The following is a 9,433-nucleotide window of genomic DNA, read 5'->3' on the forward strand; positions in this document are numbered from 1 at the left end:
AGCGACTCAATGGCGCCGCAGTAGCCCCAGTACTCCCAGATCTGCGCAGCGGGCACAGCATGCGGGGCCAGGGCAGGGGCAGGTGGGTGCGGGAGCGAGCGCCTGGGGTGCCGGGCAGGGGCCAGCGCTTGCCGGTGGTGCAACACAGCCAGGGGGAGGCATCAGCACAGGCAGCCTCCCGAGGGGCATCAGTTGGCGGCAGGCCCCCACACCCACCTGGTCCTCTGTGTAACCGTACGGCATGCCACCCACATACACGCGGCGCGGCACATACTCGCCCTCCTGCTGCGCCTGCTGGGTGGGGCCGTCGTCGTCGCTGTCGGAGGAAGAGCTGCTGCTGTCGTCGCTGTCGCTGCTGCTTGCCTCGCCGGCAGCGGGGGCCGCCTTGCCGGGCGTCGCTGCAGCCTCCTCCTCCTCCCCGTCCTCCTCATCCTCGCTGCTGTCGTCGCTGTCGCTTTCGCTGTCGCTTTCGCTGTCGCTGTCGCTGTCGCTGTCGCTGCTGCTGGCTGCCCTGCGCGGGGGTGAGGCCGTCAGGGGAGAGGCAGCCGCCTGCTCCTCGTCGCTGCTGCTGCCGCTCTCCTCCTCCTCCTCCTCCTCCTCCTCCTCCTCCTCGCTGCTGCTGTCGTCGCTGCTCCCAGCCTTCTTGGCGCCAGGGGCGGCAGGCTTGCCCGCCGCCTGCTGGGCAGGCGCCGCGCCGCCAAAGCCAAAGGAGAAAGCCAGCTTGCCGGCTGGCGCCGGGGCTGCGGCGGGGGCTTGGGGCACCGCCGTGGCAAGGCCTGCAGAGGCGGCGCCTGGCAGCAGGGTGCCTCAGCAGCACACCACCACACTACAGCACCCCTTCCCTCCAACCGCGGCCCTGGGTGCAGCCTGCGAGCGGGGCGGCGGCGGGGCGTGCGTGCGGCGGCGGCGGCGGCTCTCACCCAGGGCCTGCCGCATGCGCTGCGCCTCCTCGGCGTTGCCAGGCCCAGACACGCGCTCCTGGGGCGCCAGCTTCTGTGCCACCGCAGCCTTCTTCTTCTTCTTCTTCTTCTTCTTGCCGCCCTGCTCGCCCTCCGCCTCCTCGCCGGCGGCAGCCACAGGCGCAGGCGCAGCAGCCTCCTCGCCGCTGCCAGTCACAGGGCTGGCACCATCGGCGCCAGCCTCTGCCCCGGCGGCTTCAGCATCGGTAGCTGTCGCCGCGGCAGCCGCCTGCCGCTTGGCCTTCTTGGCCGCAGCAGCGGCCTCGCGCTCCGCCTTGGCCGCCGCCTTCTGCTCCTCGCTCCACCGCGCCTTCTTGCGCTGCTTCTTCTCCCCGCCCGCCGCCGCAGGCTCCTCGCCAGCGGTGGCGTGGCCATTGGCTACCTCTGGCTGAGGCACGCCGCCATCCTCCCCCGCCTCCGGCTGCTTGCGCTTCTGCTTCTTCTCCGCCTTGCGCTCCTTGCTGCCTCCCTGCTTGCCGGCTGCTGCCGTGGGCGCTGCCGCCGTCGCCGGCGCTGCCTCCCCCTCCATCAGCACTGCAGACAGGTCGGTGTAGCGGCTGTACAGGATGCCGCCATCCAGAGGCTGGCTGCCGCCCACAAACGGCGACTGCGGAGCAGCAGCAGGCGGAGGGGGGAGCTGGTTGGCGGTGGCGGCAGCGGCGGCGGCAAGCGGCAGCCCAGGCTGTGCACGCCGTCGCTCAATGGCAAGCGGCGCTCGGCATCCCCCTCTACGCGGCTGCTAGGTAGGACAGGCGTTGAGCAAGGGTCACCTTGCGCTTGCCCCGCTGCATGCCCACAGTGAGTGCGTGTAAACGTCTGCTGGGCGTCTTTTACGCTGTCTCCCTTATGCTATATGCGTTGACACAGGCCAGAGGGCTCGGTAGACACACGGCAAGCTTATGGTGGCTTCACCAGACATGCAAGAGGGCATGCACTGCACCAGAAGTGGGAACCACGCTTGCAGGTTGGATGCAGCAATGCACCGATGCAGCAGGGGCACTCCTTGTTCGTCGGCAAGCCAACTCAGCATTGGTTTTGGCGGTTCCGCTTCGAAAGCGCAATGCACTTCCTCTAGCACATGCATCTTGTGAACTGTTCTTGAACTTCTACCGCACAGTCCGCCTGTTTGCGTTTCTGCTACGAGCACCTTGCTACTGGCCTTTCGGAACGTGAAACGCTTCAGCCACCCGTTGTTTCGACGTCGGTAGCCAGGGATGCTGCTGTGGAGGCCCCCACCTCCGCTGTCTGGGCCCCCGCCTCGGCGCTGCACAGGCGTGCAACGAGCTTGCTCCAGGCCGGCCCACGTCTGCAGAGCCAACTACCGCTGGAGCGCAGGTGAGAAGGCAGGGCAGGTGCCGCCCCGGGCAGACCGCATGCCGCCGCCGTCGCCGCCGCTGCCGCCGCCGCCCACAGTTGGGCGCCCTGTTCGTCGCCGGTAGAGCCTGCTGAGAGCAGCTGTGTTCCTGCACCTGTGCAGACGGTGCCGCAGGACGCAAGCGGGAGTCTCTGTATGACGACAATGGCGAGCCCAGCAGCAGCAGCAGTGGTGCCAGAGCTGGTGGCGGGTGGCCCGAGGAAGGGCTAGATGCTCCCGACGGAGAGCAGCAGCTGTTGCAGGGGCAGCAGCAGGCTTGGGAGGCGGCTGACACAGATGATGGAAGCAGCCTACGCAGCAGCAGGCTGGGCCGGCGGCGAGCGCGGGCATCGCCTGTCGTCGGCAGCGGCAGGCTCAGCCGGCGGCGGCAGGAGGCGGCGGAGCGAGCGGCGGCGGAGCAGGGAGCTGCGCCAGCGGGTGACCCAGAGGATGCTTGGGTGCAGGCAGAGCTGCGGCAGCTGCGGCGGCGGCAGCAGGCGGCGGCGGCAGGCCGGGAGGCGGCGGCGGCGCCGGTGCCAGACCCTGTGGCCCAGGACTGGGGGCCCCTGGAGGGTGCGCCTGCAGCTGCTGCTGCGGCGGCAGAGGACTGGGGCTGGGCAGCCGAGTCGTGGGCATCTGGCGTCAGAAGCAACGGCAGCAGCTCCCGGCAGCGCGGGCAGCAGGCGGCTGCCGAGGCAGGCGCCGGCGCGGGCAGCGCCTGGGAGCTGGCGCAGCAGCAGCGAGAGCTGCGCCGACAGCGGCGGCGAGCGCGGGCGGCGGCCGCTCGCGACGCGCCCCAGGCGCCTGCCGCGGACGGCGGCGCCACGTATGGCGGAGCGGCTGCCGGGGGCGCCTATGCCGCGCCTGGCGACGGCCAGCAGTACAGCAGCGAGCGGTACGGCGGCGAGTACGGACCTGGGTACGACGCCTACGCCACGCAGCAGCAGCAGGCTGGGCGGTACGACGGCGACGGCGCGGAGGGTGCCAGCTGGCAGGAGCGGTACGGTGACGACGGCGGGCAGTACACCGAGGCCTACGAGCCAGGCGTGACTGCGGAGCCAGACATCGCGCTGCTCAGCTCGGGTGGGTGCGCCACCGGCACAGCCGTGTGCACACAGCTCGTGACTCTGTTCTGGACCCTTACCGCCGCCTGTGGTCCCGCCTGCACCCCGCGCCCCGCCGCCACGCCTGCCACCCGTCGCCGCTCACCGTGCGCTGTACTGGCTGCTTTGCCTGCTGCGCCCGCTGCGCCTGCAGACGAGCTGGACCGCGTGCTGCCCGTCATCCCCTTCGCCCAGCAGGCCTCCTTCTACGGCGGCACGGCCACCGACGGCGTGCAGCGCTGGGGTGCCTCGCTGGCGGCCACCGTGGTGCGCCGAGGGGCGCCAAGCGCCGCGCCGCCAGCAGCTGCCCCAACCCGCTTGGCTGCCTGCACGGCTGCTGCTGCCAGCAGTGTGCCTGCGCAGGCGGGGTTGCACCCTGGGTCTGGCCCCCTGGCAGCTTATGTCGCCCTGCCGCCTGTGCAGTCTGCTTGCTGCTCAGCCCAGGCTCTCCACGGACCGCTCCCGCTCCCCGCTCCCTCCCAGCAGGTGCTCTCCAAGGTTGCCGTGCTGGCTGCCACCTCGCTGACCTGGCCGCTGTGGTGGCCCTGGGCGCTGGCCGCCAAGAAGAACCTGGCGCTGCGGCGGCAGTTCAGGTGCGCCGCTGAGGGGGGGAGCGAGGGAGGCGCGCGCCTGCCTGCCTGCCTGCCTGCCTCCTCTGTTCCTACACCTGCCAGGGATACTTGACCGCCCGCACCCACCCCGCCCCAGCACATCCCCACCCGCCCGTGCAGCTACGGCGGGCTGTGGCGCACCCAGGTGCTGGAGGTTGCCATCACGGGGCGCCCCAAGCCCTTCACCGCCCTGGACGGCGGCGAGCGCGGCGGCACGATGCGCATGGCGCGCATACTGGTGGGGGACCCGGGCGGCGCGCGGGCGGAGATGGTGCTGCCCTACGACAGCCGGTGAGGGGGCGGGCGGGCAGGCGGGCTGGCGGGCGGGCGGGCAGGCAGGCATGCAGGCGGTCTCGAGGAGGGATGGGGCAGGTTTGGGCGCCTGCGGTGGCGGCAAGGCTGAGGCGGCTGGGTGGGCGGCGGCGCGCTGGCTGCCGGCAGGGCAGCAGGCCGGCGCAGCGCGGCGTCTCCTTCTGCCTGGAAGCCCACCCCCGCCTGTGCCTGCCGCTGCCCGCTCCCCCTCCTCGCAGCTACGAGCTGATCCAGGCGGGCGAGGCGGCGGAGCTGCTGGTGCTCAGCAGCGACACATCCTTCCGCCGCTTCAAGGTGCGCGGGCGGGGCAGGGCGGGTGGGGCTGGCGGGCAGGCTGGTCGCCAGCCACACCCCGCCGCTCAGCCATGCATGCCCATCCCGCTCGCCACCGGCCCACTCTCGCCCCTGCCTGCCTGCCTGCCTGCCTGTACCACAGGCGGTCAAGGATGTGTACCTGCCCAGCAGCGGCCTATGGGTCAGCGAGTACCCCCACGCAGACCGCACCCGGTTCCTGGAGGTGTCGCTGCAGGCATGCGGGGGTGGGGAGGGAGGAGGGGGCCGTGCCTGCCAGGGCAGGGCCGTGGCGGAGGTCTCAGCAGCAGCGGAGCTGGACGAGCGCGGCTGCCTTTAATGTGCTGCTGCGATCTGCGATGGTGCCGTGCCGTCGTGGGCTGCAGGTTGAGCGCGAGGCGCAGGCGGAGGCGGAGGCGCAGCAGTATGGCGGCGGCGCGGCGGGGCAGGCCGGCGAGCAGCCTGGCGGCGGCGCCTGGCAGCCCGACGACTACAGCGGCGCCCGGTACTGAGGCCCCTGGGCGCTGTGGGTAGCCGCATCTCCTGCTGCGCGTGCATGTATCGTCCTCCTGGTGCTGTCTGGGCCTTGCCAGATGTTGAGATGTTGATGTGTTGACCTCCGATGCGCATATTTCCCCACTTGCTGCGACCGCTGTGAAGCACCACCAGCTGTCGAGGGAGACATCCCATATGCATGCATTAGGGAGGGGTAGCAGGGGCCCTCAATGCCTCATGGGGATGGTACATGGCCAGATGGCACCCTCACAGGGTCAACATGAGGCTGGCCCCTGGCTGGTCGCCAACAGGCGGCGTCACGCGAGGGCGGGCTGCCCACTGCGCTGCGCCAAGCTGGCCTCACTCTCCTGAGTTGCCCTGCTCCGTTGTTTGTTGTCGGCCCTACACGGACTTGCTGCTGATCATAATGGCTTTCGAGCTGGACCTCAAAAGCTACCTGGCGGGGCTGGCGACGCCCCTGCTGCTTGCCGCGGGGTACAAGCTCTGTAAAGCTCTGGCAGCGGCGCAGCGATGCATCGTGGACGACAGACCACACTCGCAGGGCCTCAAGGTGGGCCCCCGCCCTGGTCGCCGCCACCGCACCCGCCGCCCGCGACACACTGTTGTTGCACCTGCTCCACCCCTGCTCTCGCTTCTGGCTCCGCCCCGCCCAGGTGGTCATCACCGGCTCGACCCGCGGGCTGGGCCTGCACCTGGCCCGCCAGTTTTTGTCGCTGGGCGACGACGTGGTCATCACCAGCCGCTCAGCGGCGGCGGTGGCAGAGGCGGCCCGCAAGCTGCGGGACGAGTTCCCCGGCTGCCAGGTGGTGGGCCTGGCGGCGGACGCCTCCAAGCCCGGGGACGTGGAGCGCCTGGCCAGCAAGGCGGTGGAGGAGCTGGGACAGATTGTGAGCGGGAGGGCGGCATGCGACGGCAGCACCCCCCCCCCCCGACGCTGGCTCCTTCGCTGCCAGTGTCGCCCACTCGGCAGCGCGGCGCTCTGCTGGGGCCTCCGGCCTGCTCCACACACACCGCTATGCGCCCCTGCCCCCCTCCACCCGCACAGGACATCTGGGTCCAGAGTGCGGCGCTGTCTGCTCCCGTCAAGACGCCCGTCTCCTCCTCCAGCCCCGCAGAGCTGACCGCCGTCGTGGACACCAACCTGGGGGGCGCGCTGCTGGGGGCGCGCGCCGCCATCTCGCGCATGGCCACCCAGCCCGCAGGCGGCAAGTTCTTCCTGGTGGATGGAAGCGGCAGGTGGGTGGGGCGGCTGCGGGGTGCCGGCAGCACGGTGCCGGCTGGCAGCAGAGCTGTGGGTTGCCGGTTGGCAGCGCTGGTGGTGCTCAGGGAGGGACGGCGGGCGCCAGGCAGCGGCCCGTGCGTGCCGGCCATGCGGCCGCGCGCCCGACCCTGTCCCTGGCACCGCTGGCCTGCAGCTGGGGCAACCCCACCCCTGGCAACGCGGCCTACGGCGCCACCAAGCGCGCGCTGGTGCAGCTCAAGGACAGCCTGGCGGCGGAGGTGCAGGGCAGCGGCGTGGCGGTGCACCTGTTCAGCCCGGGCATGGTTGCCACCGACATGCTGATGCGCTACGCAGACAACCCGCGGTCGGGTGGGAGGGGAGGGGTGGGAGGGAGCGGCGTGTGAACAGCGGCTGCCTGCGGCCTGCATGCTGGCCTGGGCAGCTCCTGTGGCGGCGTTACAATGCCTCGCTAAGCGGCCACATACAATTTGGCTGGTGAAGCTAGCTGGCTTCCCTTTCCCCCTCCCCAACCCTGCCCTGGCCGCAGCCCGCATGATCAACATTCTCGCCGAGGACCCGGCGGTGGTGGCCGGCTGGCTGGTGCCCCGCCTCAGGTGGGCCCAGCTGGCGCCGCGCCTGCCGCCTGCTTGCTTGCTTGGGCAGCTCGCTTGCACCGTCCCATCACACACCCGATTCCGCGCAGAGCATGAGCGCCACCCCGGTGTGCCGGAGCCTGCAGGGGCGTCCAAGGCAACGGCAGCTACAGCATCAGGTACCTCACCATGCCGGGCGTGCTGTGGCGCTTTGCCACCGCCTCCAAGCGGCGCAACCGGTTTGTGCCAGAGGGCAACGCTGTGGGCACCAGCTCCGCGGGCTACCAGCGGCTGCCGCAGGGGGGCTAAGGCGGCGGGCATGCGGCGGCGGCAGCAGGCACGCTGCTGCCTCGGCTGCCGCTCCGGTGTGCACCTGACCTGTGTGGTGCCCCTCCTCACTTCCTGGGGCCCTGGGTGCGGCACGAGCAGCCGCAGTCTGGCCCGCAGGTGCACCCTGCCACGCCGCAGCTGCACCCGTTCTTGCAGCGGTTGCACGGCTCGGGATCCATCCTTGTTTGCGTGCCTGGGGCTTCGTACACATACTTGTAGCACCACAGATGCTTTGTAACATCAAGGCCACCGGGAGCTGAGTGGGCTGTACATTTGTTGTACTGTCCAGCTTGGTTGCACGGCGAAGCCGCTCGAATCGATCACTGCTCAGAACGGCCAAAGCCAATTCAAGAACTGCAGAGGCTCTTGCTTTGCGAGGCCGCCGACCTCCTCGCCTGCTATTCTGCCCGCTGCTGGCTTGGCAGGCTCCTGCTAAACGTGCAGAGTACCTCACCAGCACAGCCGCACCCAGCAGCCTCCACCCGGAGCGGCGGCGGCGGAGGCGGAGGCGGCGGCGCCAGGGCTCCTGGTGCTCCAGCCCGGTGCTGGGGCACGGCAGTTGCCCAGGCAGGGATGGGCCAGACACACCGCGTGCAGGTGCTGCGCGCGTACCGGGAGCTGCTGGGGCTGATCAAGCGGCTGCCCGAGGCGCAGCGCGCCGCGCAGTGGGCCGAGGCGCGGCAGGCGCTGCGGCGGCACGCGGGCGAGGCCGACCAGGCGCTGCGGCTTGACCTGTTCAAGCAGCTGGCAGCCCGCATCAGCTTCCTGCGGGTCATTACGCCCCGCCGGCCGGGGGAGGCATCCTCCCTAGGGCAAGCGCACTACGTGCTGCGCGAGGGGCAGCTGGTGGAGGGGAGCGGCGAGACGGCGGGCACGCGGTGCGCGGGCGGGGCGGGCCAATGAGGGCTGGGTATGCATATTGTATTGTACTATGCACAAGCTGTTGCCCTGGCGCTGGCTTGGCTTCGTGGCACCCTCATATGGAGCGTCCTTGCCGTGCCCACCCACCCTGCTGTTCCCCCCCACCGCCCCCACCTGGCCGCAGCGTGGCGGACGGTTCGATGAGCACAGCTGAGGCGCGGCAGCGGCACCAGCAGCTGCTGAAGCGGCAGTTCTTCGGGCGGGAGCCGCCGCGCTACAACCCATCCTCCTTCTAGAGCTTGTGCCGGTGTGATGCCGCCACCGCTGCACCCACGCCCGCAGCCTGCTGGTTTCCCCTCCCGCCGTCGATGTGCTGCATGCTCTCCGTGCCACGACGCATGCTTATTGTTACAGCAGAGGGTGAACACAGCCGTGCTCGGCAGGCGAGCAGCAGGCAGGATGAAAAAGGCGTCGGTGACAGAGGGACGCATGGGCAGCCGTGGTGGGCGCGCTCGCCGTGGTGGCAACAGCAGGTGGCGCGTGGGGAGGCTGGGAGGCTGGCAGGACGAAAGGGGCAGGTTTGGTGGGTTGCTTGGGTTTATGTTTCCGCAGGGGATGGGGATCAAGCAAGGCAGGGGGAACTTTGTGGGCATGGGGGGCGAGATGAGGTGAGAATGGGGGGGCACGGCAGTTTGGAAAGAAATCTCAGCAGGAGCCAACGAGAAAAGAATGCGGCCGTGACGTCTTGGGCTCGGCTCATCAACGAAGCGCTGCCCAGGGCCGAGGCGGGGAGCGGGCACCAGCGCATGGCCAGGGGGAGGGTGGCGGGCAGAGGCGCAACATGGTGCGGGCCGCTGGCTCACGTGCAAACGGCACGCCGCATGGGGGCACACAAAAAGCAGACGAGGACTGGGTACTCTGAAAGGACAAGGACGGTCAGATCAGCAAACAGGTTGACAAAGGCATGGAGGCAAGAGGTGTGGGGGTAAGGGACAAGGGGTTGCACAGCGGCGCGCCTGAAAATTGGCCTGCGCAGGGGGCCCGCCGCGCGCAGCCGGGCCTGGCACAGCGCCCAAAATGTGCACACAAAACACCGGGGCCGTGCTCAAAACTCAAAACAGGCCGCCAGACGACAATCGAATCGGCGGCAACTCGCGTCGCCTTCTTCTCAAGTGGTTGTCAAGCGTGTGGGAGGCACGCGCACAGGCACGGGGACGTATCGTGGGCGGTGCGGGCGGGCGGCAGGCGCGCACCGCACTATTGTTTCATGTTGCGTGTATA

The 9,433-nt window shown here is 70.2% G+C and overlaps 4 protein-coding genes across 4 annotated transcripts; 3 read left to right on the top strand and 1 right to left on the bottom strand.

The window, feature by feature from the left end:
• Positions 1-6: 6 nt before the first annotated feature.
• Positions 7-1,750, bottom strand: CHLNCDRAFT_138040 (hypothetical protein; the record flags this gene model as incomplete). The annotated part of the gene is made up of 4 exons (XM_005851500.1): positions 7-41; positions 213-776; positions 921-1,566; positions 1,730-1,750. The coding sequence occupies 4 exons, from the start codon at positions 1,748-1,750 to the stop codon at positions 7-9; spliced, it is 1,266 nt and encodes a 421-aa protein (XP_005851562.1).
• A 194-nt stretch (positions 1,751-1,944) lies between these two features.
• Positions 1,945-5,142, top strand: CHLNCDRAFT_138041 (hypothetical protein; the record flags this gene model as incomplete). The annotated part of the gene is made up of 9 exons (XM_005851207.1): positions 1,945-1,964; positions 2,272-2,294; positions 2,437-3,396; positions 3,571-3,683; positions 3,903-4,009; positions 4,148-4,318; positions 4,558-4,633; positions 4,776-4,856; positions 5,017-5,142. The coding sequence occupies 9 exons, from the start codon at positions 1,945-1,947 to the stop codon at positions 5,140-5,142; spliced, it is 1,677 nt and encodes a 558-aa protein (XP_005851269.1).
• Positions 5,143-5,525: 383 nt separating this feature from the next.
• On the top strand, positions 5,526-7,542 carry CHLNCDRAFT_33893 (hypothetical protein). The gene is made up of 6 exons (XM_005851208.1): positions 5,526-5,696; positions 5,800-6,033; positions 6,192-6,382; positions 6,562-6,737; positions 6,916-6,982; positions 7,108-7,542. Exons 1-6 carry the CDS (start codon positions 5,553-5,555, stop codon positions 7,268-7,270), a joined length of 975 nt encoding a protein of 324 aa, XP_005851270.1. The 5' UTR covers positions 5,526-5,552; the 3' UTR covers positions 7,271-7,542.
• Positions 7,543-7,864: 322 nt separating this feature from the next.
• Positions 7,865-8,448, top strand: CHLNCDRAFT_138043 (hypothetical protein; the record flags this gene model as incomplete). The annotated part of the gene is made up of 2 exons (XM_005851209.1): positions 7,865-8,169; positions 8,337-8,448. The coding sequence occupies 2 exons, from the start codon at positions 7,865-7,867 to the stop codon at positions 8,446-8,448; spliced, it is 417 nt and encodes a 138-aa protein (XP_005851271.1).
• Between the last annotated feature and the right edge of the window lie 985 nt (positions 8,449-9,433).

This window comes from Chlorella variabilis (genome assembly GCF_000147415.1).
Source record: "Chlorella variabilis unplaced genomic scaffold CHLNCscaffold_2, whole genome shotgun sequence".
Classification (NCBI taxonomy): Eukaryota; Viridiplantae; Chlorophyta; class Trebouxiophyceae; order Chlorellales; family Chlorellaceae; genus Chlorella; species Chlorella variabilis.